Genomic DNA, 20,021 nt, shown 5'->3' on the forward strand with positions numbered 1-20,021 from the left:
TCTGAACAACTGATGAGTGGGATTTCTTTGCTTATTAATGTATGTTACTTAGTATATTTCTGCCTTTTTATATATGAATTATATATTAATAATACTGGAATTTTTCACTTTGTCGAGATGAACTTCTTTTCCTCCCTTGTTAATGAAAAATTATGGAGCGCAATCTTCTAAGTGAGCAAAAAACAAATAAACTTGGAAGTCATCTTTTAAAAATGTTCAAGAGATGAAATATACTTAAAGATAAGAATACCAGAGTTTAGAGGAGTATATATCGCTATCAATTAATCAATCGATTATATATATATTTATCTATGTCCATGTTCAAATATAACTTAGATTATTCGTTAAATTGTTTATTCAAATAATCGGTGAATAATGGAACAATTCTGTCAGTTTCCAGATTTCTTAATTTGTATAACATAACAAATTGTCTCTTTAATCTTTGCAATTTTGGTAATGTTAAATTGTATAGTGGAAGATCAATATAATAACAACCAGGCTCATCAATATCTGTCCCGTTCACTAACAACCTAACACCTTGAGATGAACCACCAATGGATTCGTTTGATTTAATTGTGTTCACAATTAATTTTACAACTTGTGAAGTTTCATTATCTAAAATTTGTAAATAATTCGATTTTTGGGCTGGTTTTAGCACAGTGGCACTAGTAGGTCTTGCTAACCCAGTCACTGAACTATCATTAGAAGCACCATTATTTATTGAAGCACCACTACCATTCTTAGATAATTGGAAGACGATTGTAGAGATTTCTGGAAACAAAGTATCAATCTTATCTGTCGGGGTGAAAACTGGGAATAAAGGAGAATCCCAACGATTCTGAGAATTAGGTTCTTCATACCTTTGAATCAATTCCATCAATAGAGATTCATCCCAAGGTAATTTGTTATTTGCATTCCATTCCTTCACTGTATCCACTGGACACATAGTCTGTATCAAGCAGAAGGAAGTTCCGATGTTTTTCACTTCACAATGTAATTGGTATCTAAAACCTTTAATGTAATTCAATGAATCCACAATAACAATCTTATTTTTACTGAGATCTCTTCTCACCGCAGATGTGATCCTTGAACGTAATTTTCTTTCATCCTGAGAGGTCTTATAATCGTTATGCGTTATCCCCAGAGACTCATCACTATGTACAACAATCGAGTAATGTTTCTGTTGTAATGCTGGTGTATTATCGATTTGTTCTTGTAATAATGTAACCAATCTCTCAGCAATGGTAGTCATACCACTAGATGGGAAACCAGATAGTAAAATTAAAGGCATATTAATAAACGAACGAAAGAATCTATAATGACGATGATAACGATGATGATGATGAGTTTAATGATATCAAACTTTCTTTTTTTAGATAATACTTCACTAACCAAACAAAATTATCTACGGTCTCTTCAAATTACTTACAAAATTAAACAACTTTGAAAGTTTGAATAAAAGGGACCTTAATGAAACCAAGCTCATCGGTCCCAATGTTAATAAACCAATATGATAAGCAGCAGCAGCTCAGCAAAACCAAGTAAGAACTAATAAAAAAAAAAATTGTTTCAGTAACCTGCAGAGACCGAGTCCTGTCCATCGCACCAACGAGTATTTTTCCACTTTTTCCAATTATTTTTTTCCTTTGTGCCGTCAAAGTGCTTAATTGCGAAAAATTATGAGAACATAGGAAACTCTGAATGTTTATGTGAGTGACACGAAATATTTTTATTCGAGAGAAACATGATAATACCTGGAACTTTGAGTAATTACTGGACCAACTTAGAATGTCGATGTCGAAACTGCAGGGATCAAATTGAGAGGGGGAAGTACTCCTATCATTAACTGGAAAAAGGTATCGATGAGGTAACAAATTTTTTTGCATGCACTATATTTGTTCAGGTTGATGTCAGCGAAAATGACAGCTTGATATTAATGCCGTAATAAGCGGAATACGGAGAACCTCGAGGCAGAGAGACAGAAAAAAGAAAGAAATAACAACAATAACTAGATAAGTGAAGAAAACTGAAAAAGACAAGGGAAGAGAGTAAATAATACGTGGACGGGCTTTAATAGTTGATGTAATATCAGTTTTTACAATACTTATTGGAACAAACTTCGAGACTACGATTCAGTATTAGTATCGTTTCATCATTATCTAAAAATGAGGTGCATCTGTTCAATATATATTTACTACTACTACATGTAGAGGTGATCTTTTCATTATGATATAACTTTGCTGTCAGCATGTGGTAATTTTTCTCAAACACCTTTAGTGAAGAATAATTAATACAATATAAATAAGATTAGTATTGTATCTCTCTTGTGTTTTAATCGTAGAAAGGAAGGAAGAGAGATGATGATGATGATGATGATGATGATGATGATGAGGAGGAATGAACCTCGGAGCCCACGACTTGTGAGAGTTAAACTTGGGCTATTGTATAGATAATTTATTTATATTCACTCAAATGTAGGATATCTAACATTTCTCTCAGTTACTACTGCAGTTCATAGGCTAAACACCGATATACATACATCAACATATTTATAATTATCATCGACTAGACAATACCCTCCTATTTATTTTATTTTACAATAGACAATTGTCTTTTCTGACTGTATGATTATTACCCCACAAGATAATATATATATATATATATACATAGTTAAAGCTATACAAAATATAAAATCAAGATTATTGAGGTGATATCACACTCTAATTAGCATCAATGTGATATAATAACGTTATGATGTTAACAAATAAACAATATACTATTATACACACACACACACACACACACAATACATGCTGTTTTCTTTTCTTAAAAGAGATAGTTATATTAGAATATTACCAATTTCAGGAAAAGAAAACAGGGTTCAAAGTACCAATTTTTTCTACTATGGTTTCATCGATATAACTCAACTCGTCCATCTTGAAAAATATATAAGATCCCTGTCTTTTTTATTGTCGTTGATATTTCTAACTACATTCAGCTAATAAAATATGTAAAATCCCACCGGTATACATATTTTATCGCCCCTCGTCTCTCCCTTACGGAGATTAAATCGCCAATGGCCAAATGATTCAAGTGGAGCAAATAATAATTCTATAATCAAGTAACTCCATTTCAGGACAACACCAGTGTTAACAATACTCTGATGACAAGGAGAAATCGCGTCTATTTTTCTTGTTCTTTTTTTATTTATTTAAGTCATCGCAAGATAAAATGAAACAAAAAGAGATAATACATTTTTAATGAGTGCGTCTCTGTATATGGATGGAAAAAGAAAAGTCCAACGGTCAATAGTAATGATAAGCATTCTTCACTTTGTACAAACTTCAAGGAAAATCAGAACAATAAATTATCATTACATAGTCTTGCAGTAAAGTTCTCTCCCTGGTAATACAAAACAAGTTAAAAAGAACTACAGAACTAGTAGTAAAATAATCAAATTTTATATAGGTATGGTGCTGTTGTTGTTTTAATTTCATTTAACTGCGGGGTCAAAGGAGGGGGACGGGGTGAACAAACACAGTAATAGCGGAATTTCTCTTTGTCGCTCAGTGTAATTTTTTGTAATGAGGAAGAGGAGAAGATACTGAGAATGCGGTTCGTGTCAATGGACAACGTTACCAAAATGATAGAGCCATTCGAGGAGTCAAAAATAATATTGATTCAAAATGGGTAGCAACATCCTTACACCCTGGTGATATCACAGTTACAAAATGCCAATAAAAATGGAAATTGAAATAGAAATTGAAATAGAAATTGAAATTGAAATTGAAATATGTATGAAAAATAAGGTTTTAAGGAGCACATACAAAAGTTTAATTTACGAAACAAACGAGAAGAGAATTTAATTTTACTGTAAGTGCAACTAAATTTATTTCTCCCGTCCCAAGGTCATGCAAAAAAAAAAAAAAAAATGGGGTCAAAAAGAAAATTTGATCCAAACGAAAAAAACAAAAAAATAAGTAATAATTAATGAGTATGATCTGGCCGCAAACCGCTAATGATGACAAAGAAATACACAAGCAGTGTGATATTTCTTAGGAAAGTTGGCTATTAAAACAGCAAACAACTACTTCTCTCTTTCACCTGAGAGCACTAAATAGACTGAGACCAACCCTCCTGCAATATCTTTTATTATTATTGCGCATTATACTTTTTCATTTTGTCCCAGTGCCAAAATAGTAATAGTAATAAATAAGGGCGGATGGAAGTAAAAAAAAAGAATTATAGTTTTCATATCCGAATATCACGCATTTTCCGTGTATGGAGAGAATTGTCCTTCCTCCGTTTATTGGAAAGAAAGTATAATAATAAAATTGAAAAAATATTAATTTTATTTCGGTCTATTTCGCATGAACGGCCAAAAAACAAAAACATGTAAGATTAAATGACAGCGGGCTTATAGGTAATATATTATAGTAGTGCATGACACTGAAGGACCCCCACAACTAGTTGTACCATTGCCCCATTTTTTCATGTTCTTCTTCTATTTAATTGACCAACTTTTCAAGGAGTAACATTGTGGGGTGATAACGAGATGACCGGATAACAAATTTTTTATACATACATTATGTATGTATGGTCTACATAATGTTATGTATTGACCAACCAAGTATTTATTTATATTTGATTCTCTAGGGAACTTTCTCTGTCTCTTTGTCCCTCGTTAAGCGATATCTCGGTATTCCTTGCTTTATACATATATAAATATATATTCGTTAGTTATCTAGCAATAAGTTTCTCCCGCTTGCTTTGAGATGTTTATGATGCTAATGAGAGAGTTAGTATTATGTTGCGGTACTTCGGCTGTTATCAACTCTCTTTTCTTTCTTTTTATTATTCTTTATCGCCATATTCAGGTGATGAGGATGATCTAGTAATATCGACCGTCACCAGTTCAAAATTTTTATAATTTGAAAATGTATATACGTTACTAAGCATAACAATAGGTAGAGGAGAGATTAAATAGAATAGAATAATGGTGACATATTTTAGGATGAGAGAGAAACTAATAAAAACAATAGCCCCGCTACACTAATATTAAAATAATATAGGTAAGTACCATTAAACGAAATAATGGATACACAATGAGAGAGATAATTTATTAAGATATTATTATTGTTTCTTTCCTCAAGTCCGTTTAATAATTCCAAAAAGAGATAATATATGTCTTGTTCTTGTCATGTATATGTATCAGGGAGTATAATATGTATGTGTTACTTCCTTTCACAGACACAGAGAGCCTCGCGTACAATCAGTATTCTGTTTGTTTGTTTAAAATAAAATCAATTACAAACGGAATCATCCATCACCAAGCAAAATATTGTTGTTGTCCTTTCACAATAACTGATTTACTTAATTATCTTGTTTTTCTCTTTTTAAATTTGTTGTTATGTACTACTTGCACAAGTAGTTTGTTTCACTTCTCACCTTTGTCCTTATTGAAAAGCCCACAGAGATCTACATTCCATTTTGTACAGGCGTGTGTCTGTAAATATACACATGTCCACATACGAAACAAAACAACAACAAATATTTCGCATTGTGCATGAATTCCTCTGCAATATCTTCCCCTCCTCCATACGTATAACATATGTAAAGCGTATATGTAAAAAGCACCACAATATTTTGCTGTACGATTTATACTTTTCCAATTAGTCGGTCTTTGGATGGCAGCAACAAAAAATAAAATAAAAAAACAATTTTCTGTGCGGCCCGTTCAAAATGTATAGGTGACGATGATACATATACATATTTAACGTATGCTAAAGCTATTTAAGGTACCGGCTATAAATCATTTTTTCCCTAACGTCTTAGACAACCAAATTGCAATATGTGGATGGGTACGGAGTTGTCTGTGGGGTCGCATGCTCTTTTTGTTTTACTTTATATTTTATATTATTGTACTGCTATTATATGTGGAGAAAACGGGTAGTAAGCAACCTTTTCTGTGATATTGCTGTGAACGGGAAAGTATATCTCTTTAATCTTGCTGGTAAATATATATTACACACTGTGATTTCTTTCTTTTCTGGCATCTACACATACGCACACAATAGGAAATCCTTCCTCCTAATAACACCAACAACAGCATGGCATTAAGGGATATTCAGTCTAAATAATGAGTGTAAATTAATTATCATGTTTGATATCCTTGTAATGTGAAAGATATATGTATATGTGAATGTATATGAGAAGAACATGAACACCCTCGAGGAAATTGCGTAGTATATTGATTTACTGTTACTAGATATATCGAACTATAGATAGATGGTTATATTTTAATGTATCTGTGTAGAAAAAGCAAATAATTACGATGGAAAGAAGGGACTTCTTTCCATCGTAATTATTCTTCACTTATTTTTATTGCAATGTGTGATAGTGGACCAGTAAACTCGCCGTAGAATGCATCTTTTCTTTTCAGTTATATTTTTTTTCAGTTTATTTTTCTTTTCGTATTTATCGCTTGAAGAGTGATGACAATAAATAATATCCGCATATCTATTCTGTAACTATAATAAAATAGTTTAACCTTCGACGTGTTTTTCTTTTTAATTAAATTTTTTTACTCTTTCTGTTTCAAGGGTTTTCGTCACATTGTTATGCATTTCTATATCTCTCTTTCTTAATGGAAATTAACAAAAAAGTAAGACGATCCAAGATTAAAATTTAAAAAAAAAAATGTCAGTACTCTACTTTTAAATTTAATAACGAATATATATATAACACAAGAGATATACATATTTGATTTATTTGATTTATTTTAGTTACGACTTTCAATAAAATCTTGGAACTCCTTTTTTCTTTTATATCTTAATTTTATTTATTTCTTGAGTCATTAGAATAAGTAATCGATTCACTTTTTTTTTAAAAAACATACTCATCATTACACCAATAACCATTTAACTTACATCAACTTCAACCATTAAAAAAAACACACTATAATCGGGATTATTACATTAAAACCATTTGTCTACATACACACATATCTACATTCATAAAAGAACTCACACTGTATTTATATTAGACATTTTACATATCAAACTTTTATCATCCCACCCCCTATAGTAAACAAGAAAAAGATTAAGAAAACACAAACCATTAACATTTTGTTTTAATCTCTTTTTATTCTATCATTTATCCTTAAAATTAATATTCATTAAAAAATTTCACATTTTTTTATTTTATTTTTAATATATTCATATATCTCTTTTAATAATTTCAGAGATTCAATATATTATTACTATTACTTTGTTTAATCGTTATTAACTTTTCCCTATTTATTACAATCGGAAAGTTTAATTCTTTTATACATCCACGGTACTTTTAAAAAAGCATACATACTTAAACTGCTAAGTCTAAGATTTGTACGAATAATATTTATTTATTAATATTATTCTTTGTTTGTTTTTCCCGTTTGTGTTAGTTAAAATTCCTATTTTTTCACGCATTCCTACTTTTTAAACTTTTTTTTTCTTTAAAAAAAAAAACACCCCCTCTTCTGTAGTAGCTCCTCAATTTGACTGTTGTTGCTGCCAGGAAAGTTCATTTTTTTTATTAAAATAAAATAATAAAAAAAAAAAGTAAAGAAGAAATATCAACACTTTTTTTTACTTCCTAATAGCTAATAGTACAACTTACTACTAACTATTCTGTTGTCCTGCGTCTAGTACTTTTTTTTTGCTTTTTGCTGCTCGCTTTTTCATTTTATATTTTTTTCTCGCCTAACTGCGTAGTGAACTCCGTACCCTTTATTAGATTTCAAACAAAGAAATAATAACAGGACTCGTTACTAAAGACAGACACATCGAGAGATAATAATAATAATAATAATAATAATAATAATCAAGTAACTACTTTTTTATTTTATTTTCCCTTTTTTACCAATTGAATCATTTATAAGATTGACGAGTTTCTTAACTTTTCGTTCAATTTAATTTACTGATTTACCCTTTTTTCAATAATTGCTGCTTTTTGACTTTTATTACTGTTTGTTATTACTTTCTTACTATTTATTTTTAAGGGAAAATTAATTTAACAACTAAAATTATTATTTTATGCCAGACGAATTATAATCTCATTTTATTCTTCTAAAGACAAAAAACCCATATTCTATTTATTATCCATTTTAAAAGGAAATTAACCAAATTTTATTTATTCAAAAGTTTATCTCATATTCTTACTGTTTTATTAAATTAAAAACATAAACATTAACAAAATTAATATTCTATTACAACTATCACAATAATAATAATGCCTTCCGCTATTACTCAAGCCAATTTAAAACAACAGAATTTTAATAATTCATCATCATCAAGTAATTCGAAACTACATTTCACTCCATTGATTCCAAAGAGTTCGATCTCAAAGAAGAATAGTAATGGTAGTTCGAATGGTTCGCCCCACTTGGTCATTAAGACTTCAAAACGTTGGATCTTACCTCCAAGACCAAGACCTGGGAAGAGAAACGCTCCAACCGGTAGTGCAACTACTTCTTTGAATTCAAATTCTCAAACACATACTTCCACTTCTCCTTCTACTTCTTTAACATCTGCATCTAACAACGAACAACATCAACAACAGAAGAACACTTCTACCACTTTGCATACAACTTCGAAAAAAGTTAAATCGATTAGCATTCCAAAGAAAGAATTAAAACAATCGCAACAACAAAAACATCATCACCTTAATGACAAGACTCTTACATCGAAACAACAAAGAGGTGAGTTGAATTATTTAGCATTTTTGAATTTCGAAGAAAGTGATGAAACCGATAGATCGACTTCTAATGGTAGTGGTGAAACGTTAATTCACGATTCTATCCCAACTACAAGAGTTACTAGAAAGAATCTACCTCTATTGATGGTCTCTAACAGTAATTCAAAAGAAGTGACACCAATGACTTCTAATGTGAAAACTCCATCTCTTATGACTTTAGCCAAACATACTAAGATGTCAGGTAAAGACGTTCCTCGTTCTCCATTGGATGTGTCACCAAGTGCTACTATGGTTTCAACACCAAGTAGTACATCAGCCGCTGATCAATTTCAAAGAAGATTTTCTGCTCCAATAAAATCATCTGCAGATAAAATCAATAGAGTTGATGAAAATGCATATTTCCAAAAGATGTATGATGAAATGGATATTATCCAAGATGTTGACATGGATTTTGAATTATTTTCAAATTCATCTACTACTGTTAGTCCGGGTTCGACAAATAAAGAAATGTCAGCAACTACTGATGACACAAACTTGACTTTAGACACTGAGGATGAACTATATAACACCATCTGGGAATTCTTACCACGTTATACAAACAATAACAAAGCTGAACTAGTTAACAAGGAGACTGAAAAGGTCAATGCTAACTACCTTTATGTTGCCCCTTCATTAGAAGAACTAATGGATGAACAAGACAATTTCATGAATTTATTTGAAGAAACGTCTAACAATGTATCAGCCAACAATAACATTTCCTCTACATTTAACGATATTAATGATTTTACGTCAAATAATAATATGAAAAACTTTATCACCAGTAATGATTTCGATGATGACCATGATTTCGATATCTTGAAATCTGAAACTTTTTAGATTTTTCTTTCCTACTTCTAGTAGAAAATAATAATCTGATAAAGAATCAAAAAAAACAATAACAACTAACATTCAATCATTTGCACATATACATAACATGAGAAATTTATGATATATATATATATACATATTCATACATATCTGTACCAAGAATGGGCATAAAACTGCCCAAATTAGATATATTTTGTTTTTTAATTATTTTTTTCTTACATACATAACACTCTAATGTGAAATTCAACCAATTTTCAGTTAAAGGACAAATTTCTGAACATCTTGTCTTGCTTGACCTTTTGGTAGTTTTAAAGAATATACCATTCGTCCCTCTTCTATTAAATATATAAAAGTGAATATCGCCAGCTATTACTTCTACGAAGTATATTTATGCTATATAATTCCCGGGAGTCAGAAGATCTTAAAAGTTTCATCGACTCGTCATATGTAGAAAATAGAAGAGTTGAAATGACTGGTAAAAAATACTCCAGTCTCAATCCGGGATTGATAAGTATATTGGATAGTGTATCTAAAAATATAATATCACATTCCCCACATAATCATATTTTTGCACTAGAAGCTTTGAAAAAATATTAAATCATGATATATCTTCTCAATATTTCTGAATATTCAGTAGCTAGAACTGTTTATACATACATATAAAGAAGACATCCAATATTTCTTTTTTAGTCCAAGTTCCTTGTGTTAGGGCATTTGGCGCCTATTTTCATTTCACGCGTAAGGCCAAAATTTTTTGAAGAAAGAATCAATGAGGTAAGAGAAGTTCAATAATATGAACGGATATAAAGAACTTAGAGTTTAAAAAAGGGACAAATATCCTCTAATTTTCACCATTATTAGCCCATAAAGAAAGGCACACTGGAAGCTGGTTACATTATGTCGACAAAGAATATCCAACTGATCTCTTTAAGAAAAGAGCTCAAAGACTGGGAACATAATTTTATTAATATTCAACATCGATCACCAACAAAAACCGATATAAACGCCAATCCAACAATTCAATACAAATATAAGCAATATTCACAATTAAAGAGAAAACAAACCAAAACCCCCAGTTTAAAGGCGACTAAGATACAGAGGCATTCTCAAAAACATAGAGAAATAAGAAGTCCCATAGTGAAACATGATGAAAATAATACAGTTATTGAGATTGGGCCAACCCCTCAAATATTCGGAAAATCTATCAGTATATTTGAATTAAATTTATCCCCTGTAAAAAGGAAGTTACAAATACCTGATGAAATGAATGGCAATCTAGGAGAACAGAGTATCGATGGTGAATCTGCGGCAATCGTAGGAAATAACATCTTTGGGATGGATTTCAACGATTCACCATTTATTGAGGATTCTATTGATATACAACCTTTGACAGAGCCTAGTAGTGATTCTACTACTATTAGCAGCATGGTACCAGATTTGAATAAGTTAATGATTCCAATGATGAAAAAATATGGTCCTAATTCTCCATTAAAGTTACCTATTGATCTAAGTGTCCAAATACGGCCTCGTACACCAAATGAAAAGAGAAGAATTCGTGCTATACAGGAGAATAGTTCTGATTCTTCAGCAAATACACCACCATCGTTATGGAAAAGAAATATTTCCAAATCCTTGAGAGATCTCGAAGACGAATATCTCGAAGCCTCGAAGACGTTTGTACCAAAGCAGATACATGATATACAGCAACAACAGGACACCAAGAATACCAATAGTAAAGACAACTTATCTGCAAATGACGCCAATGATGAGGATAGGAATATAATACCTAAAGGTAAAAGAAGAAAGTTTCGTATCAGAAGATTTGAGGATAAATCTACCAAAATGGAAGGCTCTACTACAATTAAAATTAACCTGCATAAACGGATGCACAAATTAAAGAAAAAGCAATTAAGAAAAATTATGAAGGATTTAGATATGGAAGATCAAACTATTTTCAGTGAAAGTGAAGATGAAAGTGATCATAATGAAGATCAAGTATCTAGTCAAAAGAAAAAACCATCACGTAAGAAGAAATATAATTTGGTTAGCAACAATTTCAGAAGATTAAAATTACCCTCTAAAAAACGTAATAATTTCACCAAAAGGTTCCATAGACGTTAGGGTGGTCAAGAAGCACAAAGTTTCATGCAATTATATATATATATAAGATAGAATATTCATAGTCTTTCAATTGATATACTGTGTGATTCCATTCCACAGTACGATATATTTCCTCAATTATATTAAATAGCCGTCCCAAATACAGTATTTGTTTATATTTGCTCCATGTGCCGCATTACATGACTTTGACATATTGAGGAAAAGTAAAGAAAAAACTGTTTCAGGGCCTTCTTTAAATGTATCGCATTCGATCGCCTATTTAATTGAGTTTATTTATATCACATATTTCTTTTTGTACTATATTACTTCAGCTTGCCTAGCAGCAGATCCATATATCTCTGTGCCTCTCTCTGTCTATCATAATAAAATATATAACTACTATACCTTTTATAACGATCATTTTTCAAGATATTCCAGTAACAAAACATCGCAGGTAGCCGAGAGTCACGCACACAGAAACACACAAAAACTGGTCTTAATGGTGCACTTTGCTGAGTCCTCGGAACAAGTAAGAACCAGATAGGTAGAGAGATGGGATAGCGATATGATAATCTTGGAGATGCAGCCAGTTAAGAAGTTTGTAAACGAATTGGAAGTTGGGGTAAATGTTCGATAGCTTTTGTCTTGTTGTTTTTACATGTTCTCACTTGTTCTCTCCAACTGGATAATTCTAATACCCGATTCGATTTAATTTACTCATTTCTCCACCTCACTTCTCCAATTCTACATAAGTGACGGTCATCACAAGTCATCGGAAATTAATAATTCATTCTTTCGTATACATATATATATATATATTTGTATTATCAAGATCTGGATACAATTAATCTTCCCTAAATTGAATATATTTATATTTATGTTTATTGATAAGGCATAGAAAAATAATAATAAATTTATTCATAATGACGATAATGAAAATTTTAACAACTAAAGGGAGTAATCCTACAATTGCATTGAAACAATTTCACAGATACTTGAACACAACAAATAAACTTTCGTTACTGAATCAGATAGAACTTGCTCCTCCTGATAAGATTTTAGGCCTTACCGAAACATTTAATAATGATGTAAATCCTTCAAAGGTTAATTTAACGGTCGGGATATATAAAGATAATCATGGTAAAGTGACAACTTTCCCATCAATTGCCAAAGCGCAAAAATTGATAGATAGAGAATTAGGCTTGAATAAAAATTTATCTTATTTACCTATTAAAGGTGGGAAGGACTATGCAGAAAATGTGAAACATTTTCTCTATGATGAATCATGTTCCCCAACAAATAATTTAATTGAAGGAAATAGAAACAATTATGGTAAACAATTATTAGACAATGATAGAATATCTTTTGCTCAAACTTTGAGTGGTACAGGTGCTCTGGCTATTTCTGCTAAATTTTTAGCTCTTTTCATATCTAAAAAAGTTTGGATTCCAAATTTTTCTTGGGCAAATCATATGAATATCTTTAATAAGAATGGATTTAGGGATATTCATTATTATTCATATTATGATGTAAAATCAGGTCAATTGACAGTAGATGCTTGGTTAAAGGACCTAAAAGAAAAGGTAAGTAAAGATAAATCACCTGAACCACATTGTATAATATTACATGCATGTTGTCATAATCCAACTGGGTTGGATCCTACAAGGGAAGATTGGGATAAAATTATTGATACAATTAATGAATTAAAGATGATTCCAATAATAGATATGGCTTATCAAGGTTTAGAGTCAGGAGATCTAATTAAAGATGCATATTTATTAAGGAAATGTATCAACCCAAAATATGTTTGGGATAATGGATTATTTTTATGTCAATCTTTTGCGAAAAATATGGGCTTATATGGTGAAAGAGTTGGTTCATTAAGTATTGTAGCACCAAGTCATTCCCAACCAAGGGTAAAGGAAGCTGTAGATTCTCAGTTGAAAAGAATTATTAGATCAATATATTCTTCACCACCTGGATATGGTTCAAGAGTTGCAAGTCTTGTCTTATCAGATCCAGATTTGAAATCACAATGGTTTAAGGACGTTACTGTAATGGTTAATAGATTACAAGGTATTAGGGATCAATTATCTTCGAATTTAGATTGGAGCACAGTAAATGATTCTCAACAACATGGGATGTTTTACTTTACAAGATTTCCGTTACCTGTAGTTCAAGAGTTAAGAGATAAATATTCCCTCTATTTGACTGATGATGGCAGATTATCTTTGAGTGGTATTAATGATTCGAATATAGAATATATTTGTGATACATTCAAAAAAATTGAAAATCAATCCAAATGAGATAGGGGAAAATGAAAAACAAAAAAAAGAGAGTCACCTCATGACTTTGTTTGTCTTTGCATTTATACTTTATTTGTAAGAATATTTTATATAAGATGATTATTGTAATGATAAAGATATGTCATTAATATAAGTGTATTGTTATATATGTTTTATTAATTAGGTCCTTGATTTGTGTTATATATGTATTATTTTGAATGGATACCAAGCATTTTCTTTAAGCTTTTACCGATACTACTATTTCTCGAATGTTTCTTAAACGTTTCATTCTCGATATTATTAATATTTTTCACAGCAGTTTGTAACGAAAATCTCCTAGTCAACGATTTAGAACGGGCTTGTCCGTTAAAAGTTGACACTTTTTCGCTTCTTCTCCTTATATCCCCTTTCTGAATATCCAAATCAACTGATTGACTTATTTTATGCCCTTTATGCCCTATACTCCGATTATTCCTTTTACTTAGAACCAAGTTTTTTTCATCCTGAGAGGAATCTCTCATATGGTTGCATTCACCAAGTGTTTCTCCCAAATTGTCAAGGTGTATTACTTTAGGTTGAATGGTATTTTTTATTGGATGATAGGAATAAACAGATGATGATTCGCTCTTTAATCTGTCTAGGGTTATATCTGCATTACCAATGGCAGTACTGTTCTTGTAAGTACCTGGTACATCAATAGATGACGAAATATCTGTCGATTGTGACCCGTTTAAATTAGTTCGGGATAACTTAGAATGATCGGTGGTATCTTCATGATAAGAAGCTTTCAAAAATTGTTTTGAAAAATCTTTATTCGCTATGCTTAACGTACGTTCACCTTTACTATGTGAGTCGACAGATGTATATGAGGATGTTGGCACTTGGTCATGTGGGATGTTAAGAGATAAAGTACTATCTATATTGGAATCTGTATCATCTGGTGTTCTCCTTTCATTGGCATTATCAATAGATAAATATGTGTTATTCTCATGGTTGGTCTCAGTTTCTTCATCAGAACTAATAAGGTAAGGATGTGAAGCTTTCAGATATTGTGCCATTGAGGGGTTGTGCCTCATCTTAAATGAAGTATTTATATCTTGTGTTTTATTCTTTTGGTGTTCATTTTGACCGAGATCTAAGCTTGGTACAACACTAATTTGGGAGTCATTTGGATCAAGAGATATATTTGAGTTAAACCTACTCGACATCCCTGGAATTGACTCAGTGGTGGACATGTTCATAAGAAGAGATTCATAGAACATGTTATTACCTTTATCATTTTTATCTTCAACTATTTCCTTGTCCAAAAATGCGTTTAATTTCCCATTCAGTATTTTGATATCTTGATTAGAGGTATCTCTTGGTAGCTCATGTGTCTCGGGTTGAATATCTTGTTTAGGTGGCTCAACATCAATGGATTGAATTGTACTTAAGTGATCATAAGTGGCCATACTTGAGACAATAGACGTACTTTCATTATCGTCATTAAAACTACCTTCATCACTGAAACCTTCTTCAGTATTAGTATTACTCGTCATGTTGCTTACAACTCTTATCGGTCCCTTCAATTTATCATGTTGATGCTTCGGGATAGCAACAGGTATTGGAATTTCGTTTCGAACAACATTATGTATGTTTTGGTTTTCCTTCTTTGCACCTAGTGTCTTTTCAGCATTTATTATATTTTCAAGTTTCAATTCTAATTGGTTCTTTTCAAACTCAGACTTTTTAACTTCATCGCGGAGTTTTAAAACATTTGCCTTTGTATTTGAGGCATTGTGGTTTGATTCCGGTAAGTCAGGTGTAGGTTCTCTCTTGGTATGTCTGCGTACTATTGTTGTGGTCTCCACACTACCGTGATCTTTAGTTTGTCTTGTAGTAACAGTCTTTTCGATTCTATTTTCATCATCTTCGTAGGTTGCATGGAAATCTCTTGGGGAAGTCGGTTCAACCTCCCTTAGAGAACGACGTGGTGATACGGGATGTTGAGCTTCTTCAGAAGAATGGACAATATTCGATCTTCTAACTGCGCCGTGTCTTTTTAATGCATTTGGAGATAATGGTTCTCTTTTGGGGGAGCTAATAGTCGACACTCTCCTTCGAGGTGATGCTGTCGTTGACTGAGTATAATCCTTTTTCGGTTTCTGAGATGGTTGCTTTAATACAGGGACCTGTACAATAGAAAGCCCTCGAGGTCCAGGGACATATTTCTCTACTACTTCTAAAGGATTCATATTCTCCACTTGTGTTCCTCTATTACTTATATGTCTATACCGTCTTTGAGGAGAAAGGTTCCGCGTTTCAATGATGTCATCAATACCACCATCGAAATTATCGAATGCCAAGTTTGTATCAATTGTCTGGTTTTCATCATAATTAGTTGGTATTACTGAGGTACTAAATGTTCTCTCATATGATCCATAGCTGTTGATTCGGCGATGTTCTCTTCTACTTTCTGGGTTACTCATCATACTGTTTGTCCTTCTAAAATTCTGTGTATGTCTTGGTGCTGATTTACTCCTCACTAGAGAACTCGTTCTTGATGACTCTACCGAGGTCGCAGTGGCTGCGGCAGCAAGTGCTTCACTACTAAAAGTTCTTGTACTTGAATATTTTCTTGTTATTGGCATACTTTCGGGTTTATTTCGGTATAAATTATGTATGATATGCTATACAACGATATCTTAATATTTGTTCTGTATGGGTTAAACTTTAGCAAAAATTCATATATTGAATTGTTGGAATATTAGTTAGTTCCTCCCCTAATTAATCAAATATTTCTTTAAGGAATGTCATATGTCATAAGCAATGCAATTATTCATACCTGTCTTATTCATCGAGGATTTAAAGATATCCTCGGTAGAGCTTCCCTTTTTTTTGAACGAGTTCTACCATTTCCTTTTCGGAATCGGGTTATATTCACAATATTAAATTATACTCCGCGTAATTTAGAAGTTGGACACTCGAAAGGGTTTTCTTTGTCATGATGAACGTTGGATGTTTCTCAGGTGTAAGGACATACATACATTGATAATTGGTTTGAGAAGAGTTAGGGAGGATATGGTGATGGAGGTGTCAAAGAATCTATCAATCTGTTGTTAAATTAGGTTATTTGTTTTTAGATATGTATATAAATATAAATATATATACGTTAGATATTTGTTATTTGAATATCTGAATTTATTATATTAGCAATATTATTTCATTATTTTCGTCTTTCTTTTTGATTTGCTTGTTATGTTGTACAGTTAGGTAATAAAATATAATATATATTATCCTTTTTTCTTTTATATATATGAGACACTTTTTTTTTTTCAATCATTCGACAGTGACGGATTTTGCAAGATTTCTTGGGAAGTCAACATCGATACCTTTATTAACAGCTAACCAGTATGACATCAGTTGTAATGGGACAATGTTCAATAAACCTTGTAGGCAATCCACTGTCTGTGGGACCTCTAAGGTCTCTAAGTTAGAATCAATAGCTTTTTCCATCCATACTTCGTCGTTCTCATTACAAATGACAATTGGATGACCTTTTCTTGCAGTAACTTGTTCAATAGAAGATAACACTTTAGGGAACAAAGAATCCCTAGTACCGAATGCGATAAGTGGTAAGTCTTCATCCACTAATGCTAAGACACCATGTTTTAGTTCACCTGCAAGAACACCTTCAGAGTGCATATAAGAAATTTCTTTAATCTTTAAAGCACCTTCTAAAGCACTAGCAAATTGATAACCTCTACCTAGAATCAATAACGATTTTTGATCTGCCAATTTTGTTTTACATAATTCTTTAATCTTTGGTTCCAATTTTAGAACTTGTTTAACTTGACTTGGAATCAATTTCAAACCTTGTATAATTGCCTCCCTTCTCTCTACTTTAGAAACTCTATCATCTGATAAGGATAACGCAAACATCACAAGTGCAATATATTGAGAAGTATAAGCCTTTGTTGATGCAACACCAATTTCTGGACCAGCATTAATATGAACACCACAGTGGGTAGCTCTTGAAATAGATGAACCGACAGTATTAACAATACCAACAGTTAAAGCGCCTCTCTCTAAGGTATAATTCAATGCTAACATAGTGTCTGCAGTTTCACCACTTTGAGATACAAAAACACAGATATCATCTCTAAAGACTGGACTTTTTCTATCTAAGAAATCAGATGCTAATTCTACACTTACTGGAATCTCTGATAATTCTTCAAAGATAGCTCTTGTAGCTAAACATGAATGATACGATGTACCACAAGCAATCATTATTATTCTACGGGCTCTTCTAATAGCTGGTAACCAAGCCTTTAAACCACCTAAATTAATACAATTGTTTTCAAAATCGATTCTACCTCTCATTGTATTAAAAGTAGATTCTGGTTGTTCATAAATTTCCTTTTGCATGAAATGTTTATATGGACCCTTCATAATTTGAGCCAATTCCATCTCCAATGTTTGAATAGATCTAGTCATTGATGCACCTACTTCTCTTCTAGATCTATGGATATGTAATTCACCGTCATATATGTGAGCAATATCGTCATCTTCTAAGAATAGAACTTTCTTTGTGTGTTTAATAACAGAAGAAGCATCTGAAGATAAAAAGAATTCAACTGGGGTAGGGGATCCATCTTCAGATAGAAAGGCTCTTGATTGAGAATATCTTAAATTAAATTCATTGGCTGCAATTGGTAATAAGTTATCATCATGTGAATTGCTACTATGGCCATTACCATTTAAGAATGCATTTGGATTTTTCCTATTGGTGGTCACGGTAATGTTATTGTTATCATCTGAAGAGATTGCTTTACCATTAGCTGCAATCAAAGGAGTTTCAGGTTTACCCACATTACATTCATCAGGAAATTCGACATCCACAAAATCAACTTTCAATTTTTTTTCAGATTTAACACCAATTAATAATGGAGAACCCTTTCTAGTGGCAATAACTTCATTAGGGTAATGAGAGGATCTACATAATAGACCATATGAACCTTCGATCTCTAATAAAACCAATTTAGTTAATTCGTGGAAATCTAATTCATGACCATTTTGATAATTAATATCATAAAGATGTTTAAATAGTTTTGCAATACATTCAGTATCTGTTTCACTTTCAAATTTGTAACCTTTATTAAATAATAGAGTCTTTAATTCTCTAAAGTTTGTAATAATACCATTATGAACAATAACAAATTCATTATTTGGATCAGATCTTTGTGGATGACAATTTACTTGTTTTGGTTCACCATGTGTAGCCCATCTAGTATGTGCAATACCACAATGACTAACAAATGTAACGTCTCTATTAGGGTTTATTTTAGCAATTTCTTGTTTCAAAGCGCTAACTTTACCGATTTGTTTGATAATCATAGTAGAGTCCAATTCGTCACCATCAATAGCAATACCAGTGGAGTCATAACCTCTGTATTCCAATCTTTCCAGACCTTCGACCAAAGTATCCATGATATCTCCCCTGGATTTCTCTACCAAATAGTTACAATAACCAAAAATACCACACATCTTGTTACTACCGTTGTTATTATTGTTGTTGTTGTTGCAATATTTACTTCTTAGTTATAACTTAACTTCGAAATATGTATATCTGTGTTAAAAAAGAAATATTAATAAACTTCTTACTTTTAAAGGAAAATAAATATTAATTTATCAATTTCGTCTGTTTTATTTATTTTTTTGCTTTCTTTATTCTTCCTATTGTAGTAAAAAATCACAAAACAGAATAGACAGAGAAACTAGTAATTTCAGTAAAAGTTTTCAAGAAAAAAACAGAAATAGAAATAATAAATAGATATTCTTATTAATAGTAAAAATGACCTTATATTCTAAAACAAGATCAAAGTAAAAATAGTGTAAATATATATACTTGTGCCTCTTTCAAGATAATGAAAACAAGAAAGAGAAAGAGTAATGTAATAATCCGAGATATGCTTTGTTGACGATAATTGAATGTCTCTGTGGATGATATTCAAAGCAAAAGGAAAACAAACTTTTGGTCTTGAGCATTAAGTT

The 20,021-nt window shown here is 31.6% G+C and overlaps 7 protein-coding genes across 7 annotated transcripts; 3 read left to right on the forward strand and 4 right to left on the reverse strand.

Moving 5' to 3' along the window:
• Positions 1-337: 337 nt before the first annotated feature.
• On the reverse strand, positions 338-1,291 carry KTI12 (Kti12p; the record flags this gene model as incomplete). Its single annotated transcript, XM_041553053.1, has 1 exon — positions 338-1,291. One exon carries the CDS (start codon positions 1,289-1,291, stop codon positions 338-340), a length of 954 nt encoding a protein of 317 aa, XP_041408987.1.
• A 142-nt stretch (positions 1,292-1,433) lies between these two features.
• On the reverse strand, positions 1,434-1,886 carry KABA2_13S03960 (uncharacterized protein; the record flags this gene model as incomplete). Its single annotated transcript, XM_041553054.1, has 1 exon — positions 1,434-1,886. One exon carries the CDS (start codon positions 1,884-1,886, stop codon positions 1,434-1,436), a length of 453 nt encoding a protein of 150 aa, XP_041408988.1.
• A 6,385-nt stretch (positions 1,887-8,271) lies between these two features.
• HAP4 (transcription factor HAP4) lies at positions 8,272-9,612 on the forward strand (the record flags this gene model as incomplete). Its single annotated transcript, XM_041553055.1, has 1 exon — positions 8,272-9,612. One exon carries the CDS (start codon positions 8,272-8,274, stop codon positions 9,610-9,612), a length of 1,341 nt encoding a protein of 446 aa, XP_041408989.1.
• Positions 9,613-10,500: 888 nt separating this feature from the next.
• On the forward strand, positions 10,501-11,724 carry SLD2 (Sld2p; the record flags this gene model as incomplete). Its single annotated transcript, XM_041553056.1, has 1 exon — positions 10,501-11,724. One exon carries the CDS (start codon positions 10,501-10,503, stop codon positions 11,722-11,724), a length of 1,224 nt encoding a protein of 407 aa, XP_041408990.1.
• Positions 11,725-12,626: 902 nt separating this feature from the next.
• AAT1 (aspartate transaminase AAT1) lies at positions 12,627-14,009 on the forward strand (the record flags this gene model as incomplete). Its single annotated transcript, XM_041553057.1, has 1 exon — positions 12,627-14,009. One exon carries the CDS (start codon positions 12,627-12,629, stop codon positions 14,007-14,009), a length of 1,383 nt encoding a protein of 460 aa, XP_041408991.1.
• Positions 14,010-14,197: 188 nt separating this feature from the next.
• Positions 14,198-16,618, reverse strand: SEG2 (Seg2p; the record flags this gene model as incomplete). The annotated part of the gene is made up of 1 exon (XM_041553058.1): positions 14,198-16,618. The coding sequence occupies one exon, from the start codon at positions 16,616-16,618 to the stop codon at positions 14,198-14,200; it is 2,421 nt and encodes an 806-aa protein (XP_041408992.1).
• Positions 16,619-17,306: 688 nt separating this feature from the next.
• Positions 17,307-19,514, reverse strand: GFA1 (glutamine--fructose-6-phosphate transaminase (isomerizing) GFA1; the record flags this gene model as incomplete). The annotated part of the gene is made up of 1 exon (XM_041553059.1): positions 17,307-19,514. One exon carries the CDS (start codon positions 19,512-19,514, stop codon positions 17,307-17,309), a length of 2,208 nt encoding a protein of 735 aa, XP_041408993.1.
• Positions 19,515-20,021: the final 507 nt, after the last annotated feature.

The sequence above is a fragment of the Maudiozyma barnettii genome (assembly GCF_903064755.1).
Source record: "Maudiozyma barnettii strain CLIB 1767 genome assembly, contig: KABA2_13, whole genome shotgun sequence".
In the NCBI taxonomy this organism is placed as follows: domain Eukaryota; kingdom Fungi; phylum Ascomycota; class Saccharomycetes; order Saccharomycetales; family Saccharomycetaceae; genus Maudiozyma; species Maudiozyma barnettii.